The 12,991-nt window shown below is 38.4% G+C and overlaps 1 protein-coding gene across 1 annotated transcript; it reads left to right on the plus strand.

The window, feature by feature from the left end:
* The first annotated feature begins 1,710 nt into the window (after window positions 1-1,710).
* On the plus strand, window positions 1,711-6,924 carry LOC137242711 (serine protease inhibitor 42Dd-like). The gene is made up of 4 exons (XM_067769962.1): window positions 1,711-2,161; window positions 2,233-3,131; window positions 6,140-6,281; window positions 6,379-6,924. Exons 1-4 carry the CDS (start codon window positions 2,143-2,145, stop codon window positions 6,501-6,503), a joined length of 1,185 nt encoding a protein of 394 aa, XP_067626063.1. The 5' UTR covers window positions 1,711-2,142; the 3' UTR covers window positions 6,504-6,924.
* Window positions 6,925-12,991: the final 6,067 nt, after the last annotated feature.

A 12,991-nucleotide genomic window follows, 5' to 3' on the forward strand; every position in this document is an offset into this window, starting at 1 on the left:
TTAATATTTGCCAATAGGACGAAATTATTTTATAACATAAATCCTGCACCTAAATGGGGTTTTCCGTTTGTTCGTCAAATTTTGATAACACTATCGACACATTCAGTGTACGACTGGCCAATTCAAACTAACCATACCTTACTTTCACCAATTTATTCCGCTATTAATGGCCTTCTTTCTTCCCTTTATCGCGTCCCCTCCTCCTCTTTTCTTTAACAATTTAGACTATCCCTTTCTATAACCATTCCCCACCATGTTCCTATTCATCTCGGCTTACCTTTTTCACAAACCCCCTTTACGTCCTTCTCCTCCTTACTTTCTCTGCGTCTTGTTTCCCATCTTCTTCCCTCTCCACTTCGATCCCTCATATATGGGAATACCATTCAAGGATTGCAAATTATACATTTAGTTCCTGCCAACAAACGGGCGTCGCTCATTCCAATTTTTTAACATATAACTTTGACCATAAGTCCCATTGTCCAACTCTGCCCAAATAATCGTACTTAAGAAAATTTTCTCTTTCCTATCCCTTCGTTTTACCGTATTTCTTCACTAGTTTGCCCACCCCTTTTTTCCACTTCATCTTTATTAAATCCCCTCCCAACTTTTAATTTATCGCCCTCCTATACAGGGTTATATCAGCAAATAATCGATATCATCTTCATATAGATGTAGAGATTCAGCAAATTGGGCTAGTTTTTAGAAAGAGGTGTGGCACTGCCCACTTTTCCAAAGTGTGTATCACTTTGTTTTATAGATTCATGTACCCAATCCTCTACAAATAGTTGTCTACATATATTCTTAACCCTCCTCCCTCACTCTCCTTCGATTTCCCTCTACCCTTACTCCTTTCACTTATCTAGACGATATAAATCATATATATGATCACTTTAAGTTGGGCTAGGCTGAACTGGCCGATCCATGAGGACTTCACATAGACTGAATGAGTGCGTAGTGTTACCAGAAGTTTGTTTAATGGCCAAACTGAAAAACCCAGGACCTATGTTATAAAATAACTCCTCCCAATTGACAAATACAAGAAGTTTTATAGGACCTATGCAACTTGCTGCTTCTAGATTTGACAGCTGGATCACTCCTTATGGCTGGAGTTTTAGCCTGGCAAGCTCAGGGCATGAGCACAAAACGTGGTCGATGTTTTCCTCTTCCAACCAGCACTTCCTACATCTGCTATCATTGACCAAACCTAATTTAAAGGCATCTGACACTAGAAGGCAGTTTCCAGTCAGATTATTCGTCATGAGTCCACAGTCCTGTCTTTTTAATGATATGAGTAACTTTGATAGTCTAAGGTTGTAAGACCTACATATGATCATCGACACTTTGTAGTCCTCGCGCTTGGGTCCACGTCTTTCCCGCTTGGCTATCATGTGCACCTCTCGCCTTCGCTTAATATCGCCCAGTCTAATTGGGACGTCTACGGAGCAAGCTTCAAGGGATGTGTCCATTTGATTTGATTCATCCGCTTTTTAATTCCCATCTATTCCCCTATGCCCTGGGACCCAATATAGATCTATGCTTCTCCCTGTCCCGGTTCTCTCCAGAGAGCGCTTACACTCTAACACGCATTTAGATGCTGTGGTATGCGAGATTATTGCCTCAATTGCTGCTTGGCTGTCAATATAAAAGTTAACACGGTTGCAGCTTAAGCTATTCTCTTCCGCTGTTTCTATTGCTTTAGTTACGCCTAATATTTCCGCTTGAAAAACGCTACAGTGATCTGGAAGCTTTTAGGATCTGTTTGTTTCCGGATCAGCGCAGTATACCACAGATCCTACTCCTTCCACTACTTTGGAACCATCGGTGTACACGCGTATCGCCTCGTCCGCCCTTTGGGTATTATTGCGCCAATCATTCACCTCTTTTGTGGCTCTAAGAGCCGCTTCGACGCGCAGATACGAAAATTTTAAAATTTTTGGTAAATTCTAATTGTTGCATAGTGTAATTGAATGTGTGAATTACAAATTGGCAAAACCTTTTAAACTTTTATTGGCACTAAAAAAATATTTTTAAATCAACTCTGAGTAAATGATAAATAAATATGAATATTTTTGTGAATGCGTGCTCAGTGCTCATCACAGATCGGATCAGAGCTGACGCCTCATTTGTGTGACTTTAGCAGCGATGGGAGTACTTGTAGCAAGTAAAGTGAAAATTTTTAAACAATTAATGATAAATACAATAATTATAATTGTTTATTATTATTATTTTCAGTTCCATTGTTTATCACATTGTTGCAATTTCATTCGGCGTACACGCTTGACAAGCAAAGCCGCTATGAGTTTGCTTGTAATTTTTTCTACACAATTACATCATACAAGCCGCATGATAATTTAATTATTTCCCCCGCATCGGCGCAAACTTGTCTAGCGATGATATATTTGGGTGCTGAGAAACAAACTGCCATTGAAATGCGTCATGTGCTTGCATTGAGTCCCACGGCGTCTAAAGAAGATATCGCTCACGAATATTATGAGTTTCTTCAAGCTACCATACGCGCACCGCAAAGTAAACTCGAAATGGCTAATCGCATATTTGTAGATCAGCGTCTACAAATCTTGAATTCATATCAAGAGCTAATAAGTACAAATTTCCAGTCAACCGTTGCACAGGTACAATTCGCAAATAGTCAACAAACTGCAGCGGAAATCAATGAGTGGGTGAATTTGGAGACGCATGGTAAGATAGAGCGAGTCATTGATGCATCTGAGTTGTGGAGTGCGAGTGCAATTGTTTTGATCAACGCGATATATTTTAAAGCACAATGGAAGTATCCCTTTGATCCTAGATACACAATACCACGAGATTTCCATTTGAACTCATGGACGACAGTGCATGTGCCAATGATGTATCGCACGAATGTGAGAATGCGCTATGGTGAGGTGTACGCACTTGATTTGCTAGCAGCAGAGTTGCCATATAAAGATTCGAATCAGCGTATGCTAATAATGTTGCCAAATCAGTTGGATTATGGAGTGGCGCAATTGGAGCGCATATTCGATGTTGGTTCGTTGCAATTGGTGCAGAGGAGTTTACGCGATGTCACCATGGATATTTTGATACCCAAGTTTAAAATTGAATTTGATTTGAGTCTGGTTGAGCCGCTGCGAGTGGTGAGTATCTTAAAAACGTTTACAACAATAATTATTTAATAACTTAATGATATTAATAATTTAATTAATATCAGATAAAAAAAAATAAATAAATGTAAGGCGCGATAACCTCCGAAGAGATTTTAGGCCGATTTGCGTCGTGCTCATCTTGATTTTTTCCTACAAATTGGCGAGACGGAACCTACTTGTTTTATGCCGACTCCGAACGGCATCTGCAAGGCAGATGAGTTTTCACTGAGAGCTATTCATGGCAGAAATATACTTGTAGTGCTTCCCATACACTGCCGAGGGGAAACCCCGCTTTGAAAAATATTCTTCTAACTGAAAAACTTTGTTTCTAAAATTTTGATGTTGCTTTGCCGGAGGCGTGAACCCAGGATCTTCGGTGTGTTAGGCGGCGGTCATATATCAGATATACCGCTGAGGAAAATAGGTTTTTGCTCACGGTATCAGAATTGAACTCGAAACCGGCGACGAACAGAATCCGGAGTCGGAACCGAATTTAGTATCAAAACCGCACACGAATCCGAAACTGAGAAAAAATTTGAAGCCGAATCTGGAAGCGAATCCCAAACCAACCCTGGAAACGAGCCCGAAAACGAACGCGGAAGCAAAAACGGTACGCAAACGAAATCAAATACATAGTCTAAACCAAAACCGGATCCCGTACTAAAACCAGAACCCAATTCTTACCGGTAAAAATTAGAGTAATCGAAATGGTACCGAAACCAAAATTGCAAATGAAGGGGAACTGCAACCAAATCTGAAACCAGAACCAATACTAAGACAGTAACGCAAAATGGAAACGAAGCTGACATCGGAGCCTAGATCGGACCGAGCCTAGAAACAAAAACGCTAGTCAATTGTAAACCTGCGTATAATAGGATAGGAGTGGAAACAAAAGAAGTATTTGTTATAGGTGCGCTAACCACGAGTTATTGATTCGTTACCGAAAAATTTTGGTTACTTATTTTATAAAAAAGTTATCGATTCGTTTTTGGAGTATTACCGATTTGTAGACGGTTTGTTAAAATCTTTTTATCGAAGAGTTATCGATTTGTTGTTGAAAATTTATCCATTTTATATCAAACGATTATCGATTTATTATTAGAAAGTTACCGATTTATTATCGAAATATTATATAGAAAAATTATGGTTATGTTATCAAAAAGTTTATGATTTGCTATCGGAGTGTTGCCAATCTTTTATCGGCATGTAATCGAAAAATTTGCGGTACAGTGCTACTACAGAGAGAGAGAGAATTCAACATCTACTCCGATAGCCAAGCTGCTATTTAAGCCCAAATTAACTGTGGGGCAACCGACGGTTGTATGGTAATGCCGGACCTCGCTGCGGCTGCGTCGAACTATTTTAATATTAATATCATCTGATACCGGCACATAGAAATATACGTAGCAGCTGCTATATGATCCATAGCGGACATGGGTACAACGGCTCCGAAGAGAGATAGATATAGGGAACACGGTGTACCTCTGGCCACCTGTGGTCTGCTCAATTAAAGATGGGTCTCGAGTCAGCTAAGCAAACGCTGGGCGTTCACTACCCTTTGCATGGTAGCGAGATCCTTTTAGCCGGAAGTGGTTAGTAAGTGGTGTTCTGAAATTTTTGGGTTCATCAAGGCTCATTTATCAATGGTGCTAGGGATTTTGAAGGGTCACTGGGGTTCAAGGGGAGTTTATATGGTACGTTTCTACATACTGAAAAAAACATCATTTTGCAGCTGCATGGAGAATGGCAAGGTAGAATAATTGAGTCACATCATGCTTAGCTATTAAATTTTTTCCAGAACTAGCCGAAAGTATTTTGGTACCGGCTCGCTATATTTTCCGAAGACTTATCTAGGGTCGATATCGGCCTTATTCGAAACTACATCGTTGCCACTAACACGCTTGAGTTCTCTATGTAGCTAAAGCTTTAATCACCGTTAACTTTTGTGGTATTATAATTGACCTTCCGTGTTGTTCAAGTGATTTTCCGATGCCAGAGTGGCTCCCATTCAGCCTTACCTAAACTAACTTGGTCCACACAGATGATCATTTTCTCTATTGGTGCGGGAATGTTGGCCTTAATCATGTCGCCTGGAAATCGCGATAAGTATTTCATTTTCAAATAGCACTATTAGCAATAGCCTGATCATCTCCGGCACGATTAAATATAACCACGTTCAACAATCTAGGTCATCAAACCCCCTTATTCTGTGTGAAATCGGGGTTGCCGGAGCCTCGCTTGCTGGATAAACATGATTCGACACAGAAGTTTTGGAAACCATCAACAAAAACATAGCCGAAGACAGAGAGAGTAAGATAGCCAGCTAAGGTCTTCAGCCTGCCTCATTCCACGCCTTTCAATCCGGAAATATATAATCAGACACTATTGCCTTTATTTTGAATACTGTCAAACTATATTAGATAAAAAAAAATAAATATAAGGCGCGATAACCTCCGAAGAGATCTAAGGCCGAGCTTCTCTTCCAATTTGCGTCGTGCTCCTCTTGATTTTTCCCTACAAATTGGCCGGACGGGACCTATATGTTTTATGCCGACTCGGAACGGCATCTGCAAGGCAGATGAGTTTTCACTGAGAGCTTTTCATGGCAGAAATACAATCGGAGCGCTTGCCAGACACTGCCGAGGGGCGACCCCGCTTAGAAAAATTTTCTTCTAATTGAAAAATCTTATTTCTAAAATTTTGATGTTGCTTTGCCCGGGAGTTGAACCCAGGGCATACGGTGTGATTGGCGGAGCACGCTACCATCACACCACGGTGGCCAAACTATATTAGATAGTAAGTTATTAAACACATGTCCTAAAACTTTGTTATCTGAATAATAAATTGAGGCCTTTGTATGAGACTTCGTAATATTCGTTTCCATACAAACTACCAATTATCAACATAATCTTCCCAATGTACTTTCAAAGCTTATACATATATTTCTTAACAAAAATTTCTGTCAGTGTTCGTACTAATAGCAAACCAAAATTTTACAGATGGGCCTTAACTTATTATTCTATGACGCTGATCTTCAAAGTATGGTAACCAATGCTACTCGCCCACTTTATGTTTCCGAGGTCAAACACAAAGCTTACATTTCGGTAGATGAAAAAGGTTCTGAAGCATCGGGTGCCACGTGTAAGTATGAACCCTAGCACAATATAGTAACATAAACAATTAGTCAATTTCTTAATAATATTTCTTCTTCTTACTAATTTCTCATTTACCATCACAGATTCACAGTTGCTGGAAAAATCTGGGCGTTTCTTCGAACCAAACTTGAAAATTGATCGCCCTTTTGTATTCGCCATATTAGATGATGATGCGATCTACTTTGCTGGCCATGTGGTGAAACCCTAATGTGAAAAATGATTTATTGTTTTGGAATATTTCGCTCAGTGAAATGGCGCCAACTTTATTTTGGTGAATGATATGATCCCGTCAGAGTAGAAAACCATAAGAAATTTCACGCTGCATATTCACACTTCTTACTTTAAGTTTAAGAGCGAAGCTGATTGGATTCAAATTACAAAGCAATCAAGAAAGTATTTTTTTAGTTTTTTAATATAGAAATAAATTAATAAAATATGTAATATATAACTTACTTATATTGGAGATAATGAAATATCTAAAAATGATTGACTTCGATGTCTTGTTGATTGCTCACCAATCACTGTAAATTGCTAACAAATTAACATTTGATCATTTATTATCTATTGTATGGCAATACTGGGGGCGAACTGGCAACAATTTGAAATATAGCAACAAAATACTTGAACAAAAGGCGTATGTTGTGGGTGCAGATCGAAATTCCATTAGCTCATGTTCATTATACCTTAGATGAAAATGAAAAAGTATATTAACTTCGTCAAGAATCTCAAAATTGTAAGTCCTTAAAGGAAAATAGATAGACCCACCATTAAGTATACCGAAATGATCAGGATGAAGAGCTGAGTTGATTTAGCCATGCCCGTCTGTCTGTTTGTATTAGAGGTCTACGCCGATCACTTTATCGGTGGTGGCGGCGTACGCTCTATTATATACCGGCGGCGGCGGCATGAGCGGCGCGCCGACGTACGCCGGTGTTCTTACTTTTCTTGATATTTCTATTTAAAAAAAATACTTAGGAAAGGTTTTGTTTGTATGTATTTAAGGAAATTTACGTTTTGGCCATTTCGGAAAGATCCTAGGTTTTTGCCCCAAAATCTCGCAGATCGTTCAAAAATTTTCAGGAGTAGCTCTTTGCGGAGGGATTGTCCCTCGTTCACTTACTCCAGAGAGGCTTCGAACCCAAATCCGGTCTTTGGAATTGGTACTGCTGCGTCTGCTGAAGAGAAATGGAGATACATAAAATGGTCACACTTTTGTCTGTATATCTGGTGCAAAGCGTAGTTTCACCTAGGGTTAACTCCTAATAATCGTCGCGAACACAATTTCTTTAAATCATTTGTCGCTCCTTGGCGGTCACGTATAAAGGCGACTTAGGGTTGCTATTAATGGTCTATTAATACTCATGACTCTCGTGGTACAGGGCGCCTGTTTTTTCGGCTGTTTTTAAGAGCTACAATTCCCGATGTGCGAACAGTAGGAATCCTACCACCAGTCGCTACCACGCCTCCTGAGCTTCACACCATATGCCAGTACAAAAGCTATAGGACTGCCACTTCGAACTCATACCTTCGTCGACGTCACTTTCCTAGAAGCTCTAGGTGTAGCTCCGAAGACTTTCTAACGTATGCTTTTGTCGCGCTATTCTGCCGAGCTACACCAGAGAAACACCTTGAAACGTTAGGGAGTGACTATTCGGCCATGGATGCCGCCCTCGAAATCATAAGCAGTCTAAGTGGATGTCATTGCGTAACTCATGGGTGAAAATCGTATAATCCTCGGCGCATCTATATAATTAAAATTTTACAAGGACCCTGGATAAATTTTTTAAAATGTAGACCAAAGTTTGCAGACGTGTGTGTTCACGACATTAATTTCGATAGTCTTCGTTAAATCAAAACGATATTTAAGAATGAAAGTCGACCGATTTTAAGTTGAAAGATGTTAACTGCTGTTTTCTGGCCATATGATATAAAAGCTTATTATGGATGACTAGTTCGACTGTCCACTACGTTAGGGTGTCATTAGTTCAACTGTCTTGGGAAAGCTTTTGCTTCACCACGTTGAGTGTTCTTGCGAAGGACAAAGCCTCACCAGGTAAATATATGTGCCTACGTTTTCACATTTGTAAAAGGAGCCGTAACGTGTAGGTCATATTTAAACTTGGTTCATAGGCCATAATCAATGTGATTCACTCCAAGGGACTAGTTTTGGATAGGGATTTTGCCTCACTGATTTAGCTTATTCTTTCAGCCAATCGCAACATAAAATTCTTTAAAAGATCGGCACCTTTTTTGGGTAATTTGCTTTTTTTAACAAGCTGAGAACAATTTGAACACATGTTCGCCTTACATCATTTTATTTTTCACTATTCATTATTAATTTTTTGAAAAAAAAAAAAAATATGCAAACTGAGCATATAAATTTATTATATAACTTTTCTTTTAGTGTTTTGTTTTAATAACTTGGTGAATTGGGTGATGCAAAGGCGGTGTTAAGCTGACGTCGAAAGCGCCTGTTTTTATATCTTTCATGAAAATGAAATGGTATATTAATTTCGTCACGAAACCCAAAATTGTAAGTCCTTAAAGGAAAGTAGATAGACCCACCATTAAGTATACCGAAATAATCAGGTTGAAGAGCTGAGTTGATTTAGCCATGTCCGTCTGTCCGTCTATCTGTTTGTATGCAAACTAGTCCCTCAATTTTTGAGATATCTGGATAAAATTTGGTAAGCGGGTGTATTTGGGTGTCCGATTAGACAGTTGTCGGAACCCGCCGGATCGGACCCCTATAGCATATACCCTCCATACAACCGATTTTTCAGAAAAAGAGGATTTTTGTAACATCTTACTCAATTTAACAGATTGAAGCTTCATACTTCACCATATACTTTCGTATATTGCACATATTGTTGCCATTTTAACAGCTATAAGCTTCAAATTTCACCGAATGCTTACGTATATGGCATATATTGTTGTCTGAAAAAATCATAGAGATCGGTTGTATATATAGTATATATCTCATACAACCGATTGTTCAGATAAGAAACTTTTCGCAATTTCTACCCCATTTTAACAGCTATAAGATTCAAATTTCACCTATTGCTTACGTATATAGTATACATTGTATTGTCAAAAAATCATAGAGATTGGTGATATAAATAAAATAAAATAAATGTAAGGCGCGATAACCTCCGAAGAGATCTAAGGCCGAGCTTCTCTTCCAATTTGCGTCGTGCTCCTCTTGATTTTTCCCTACAAATTGGCCGGACGGGACCTACATGTTTTATGCCGACTCCGAACGGCATCTGCAAGGCAGATGAGTTTTCACTGAGAGCTTTTCATGGCAGAAATACAATCGGAGCGCTTGCCAGACACTGCCGAGGGGCGACCCCGCTTAGAAATATTTTCTTCTAATTGAAAAATCTTATTTCTAAAATTTTGATGTTGCTTTGCCCGGGAGTTGAACACAGGGCATACGGCGTGATAGGCGGAGCACGCTACCATCACACCACGGTGGCCGCCAGATTGGTGATATATATAATATATATATGATGGTATATATAGTATATATATATAGTATATATATATATTTTTTTTTTACGATTTCGGCCCCATTTTAAGCTAGAAGCTTCAAATTTCACCAAATGTTTACGTGTATAGCATATATTGATGTCTGAAAAAATCATTGAGATCGGTGGTATACATAGTATATATCTCATACAACCGATTGTTCAGATAAGAAACTTTGCGCAATTTCTGCCCCGTTTTAAAAGCTAGAAGCTTCAAAATTCATAAAATTTCATCAAATAGTTACGTTTACATCATATATAGTTGAAATACGTGATTCGTAGTCATAGTTTTTACACGCAGACCACAAAAAACCTGAAACTTTGCATCCTCACACAAAATACCTACCTGTTTTTTATTTTATATTTATCTTAAAAATCGTTTAGGTATATAGATCTGTTCACTATATATTTCTTATACATCCCATTATTCGGAGATTATGAACGGGATAAGATTATTGTTCAGCCCCATTCATGAAAGGTATGAAGTCTTCGGCACAGCCGAAGACAGTCCCGTGTTTTTAAATAACTTTTGAGCAGTTAGAAAGAGTTAAATTTCGCAATTAGTTTCTTATAACTGGCAGTGATGCGCATCCCTTGATACCATTTTCGACCATATCCGACAAATTTTCGACATGAACAATAAATGGCCTAAAAGTCTTAAACGAGTAGAAAATTTAGTAACGCGCCGGACGTCGCCGCCGCCGTCACCGCGCCGGTATTTTTGGCATTCGGCGGCGTATATCTCTAGTTTTTATGCAAAGTAGTCCCTCAATTTTTGAGGTATCTTGATAAAATTTGGTGAGCGGGTATATTTAGGTGTCCGATTAGACATTTGTCGGAGCCGGTCGGATCCGAATACTATAGCACAGGTGTCACCAAATGGCGGTCCGCATCCGGACCGTGGACCTGTTTTATGCGGACCATGTATCAGCAACTTATTTTGGAGTTATGTAACTGACAGCCGTTTCCACGAAAGATATTTAAGTGAAAAATTATTTTTGTACATGAGTTTTATATATCTGACGGCGCAAAATATTAATTTTTCGTTTAAATTGTTTGGTGAAATTAGCTATGTGTCTAGATCACAATGCAGCAAATAAAAAATTTTAGCTTTACTTATGGATCATGACAGAACTGTACAACTGTGCATGGTAATGCTTTTCACACCTTCGCTATATGTAAACATTTTAAATTGCGTAGTGTCAATGCAAGTGCATGTTTGATTATCGTACCAACACAACTCGTTTTTTATTCGGCGGTGGCACTGGTACTTTTCCTGCTCCACTTTTATTTTCGTAAGAATGAACGCTGTCACGCAGCACTTTAGCTAAAAAGATAAACCCTGTAAAATGCGGCTCTGTGCTTGTAATTTGAATTAAAACGTCAGTTAAACTTAGAAAAAATGCTTTCGTCAAATATTTAGTTTGAAACTCAAATTTTCTTTGTCTAACTATATTAATAAATACATACACACTTATCGCGAAGTTCACACGGAAAAGTGTTCGCCTTCAATTTTTTTTGTTGCGGTGAACTTTTTCCGCCTATCGGCAATTTCGGGCGAACAAAAGTTCACTTCGAAACAGCTGATGCTCTATTGCGAATTAGCAGTGAACAAATAATTTACTCGCAATTTTGTAAATTTTGTAAACAAGCACATATTTCCTTAAAAGACATTAAAAAAAGAGATATAAAATGTATAAAAGAATGTTTAGTATTGCACTTAGGTTGGTATTGATTGAGCGCGAGGAGAATATACATAAATGAGAAAGCGATTCGGAGGCAGAGAGGGACTGTTCTAACCCTTTGGAGCTATGTAAGTGATCCACTGTAAGTTATTTTCAGCACTTTTGAATAAAAATTTAACTTTTCTTCAATTAGTTTTCGGCAATAATACAGGCTAAACAAGCCGGCATTCAAATACTTGCTAGATATTCTTAATAACTCCTTACCACCATTGTAGCAAAAATTTGGAGTTCCAACAATTGTGAAGCTGAACGCATGTCTTCGTTTTTTCGAAGAGTGAGGACATCAAAAAGGCGTTGGAAAGGACCATGAGGTGGGTCTTAGCCAATCTTGATTCAGTGAGGTACTTTCAGAGGTGCTGAATATTTTGGAACCGTTGCTTTGTCCACAATGGATAACTTCGTCGTCTTTAAAAGAGAAACGTCAAATTGCACACGTTTTTTATACAAAGTTCGGAATACTAGGAGTTGTAGGATGTTAGGCCCACCTCCTGTCCCCTTCGCATAAATTGCATTTTTAAACGCCTTTCCGACATATTTTTTTTTTGGTCATTCCATACCAAGGAAAAGATACGTTGTCATAAAAAATAGAATTTAAATACTTAGCAATAAAGGAATTTTACTTTTTTCCACTCAGCTTCACTTTTAACAGGTGGAGTAAGGCTATTTAAACAAAGTCTGGCACTTTTTTCCGATCATCTTGTCAAGCAGTATGTATTGGTTTACTCCTAATAATAAAATTACATATAACTATAATAGTATCAAATGTCAAAACAAAAATTTTCTTACATTTTGTTTTTCTCTCGTTCGCTTGTAAAATATAAGTGAATACATTTGGGTTTCGCCGCTATTCATTTCGCCCGAACAAAGAGTTGCCGATAAGGCAAGGCGAATCTATACCAGGTGGTGGCAAAGCGAATTCAATTAATTCGCCGTGCAGATGAATGTCAAGTCAAAAGAAAATGTTCATAGATTTTGATTAACTGATATTTTGTTGTACAAGGCTTTGCATGGAAAATTATCAAGAAGAAGCAATCAGCTGATGGGATAACACCACCTGTAATGAATTCGCCTTGCGATAAGGTGAACTCTTTTTCGAACATGAAAAATTGTTTCGCCACCCTCTGCGATAGGATGAACAAAAACTGTGAATATTTTCGGGTGAAAATAAAACTCGCGATAAGGGTGCTATTGTTAGTCACAAAAATTTTACAAACAGTGTTATTTCATTTAGTGTTCATTTTACTTAAATTGCTATATTATTTTTAGACAATGGAACCGAAAAAAAGATAGGTTGAAGTGGAAAATAGACAGTTTTTGCCAGAATGGACGGATTTGTATTGTTTCACACTGCCGAATCGTCCTGGAGCAGTTCCGATGTGTCTAATATGTCAACAAACAGTTGCGTTAACTAAAAGCTCAAA

The sequence above is a fragment of the Eurosta solidaginis genome, chromosome 2 (genome assembly GCF_040869045.1).
Source record: "Eurosta solidaginis isolate ZX-2024a chromosome 2, ASM4086904v1, whole genome shotgun sequence".
Taxonomy (NCBI): domain Eukaryota; kingdom Metazoa; phylum Arthropoda; class Insecta; order Diptera; family Tephritidae; genus Eurosta; species Eurosta solidaginis.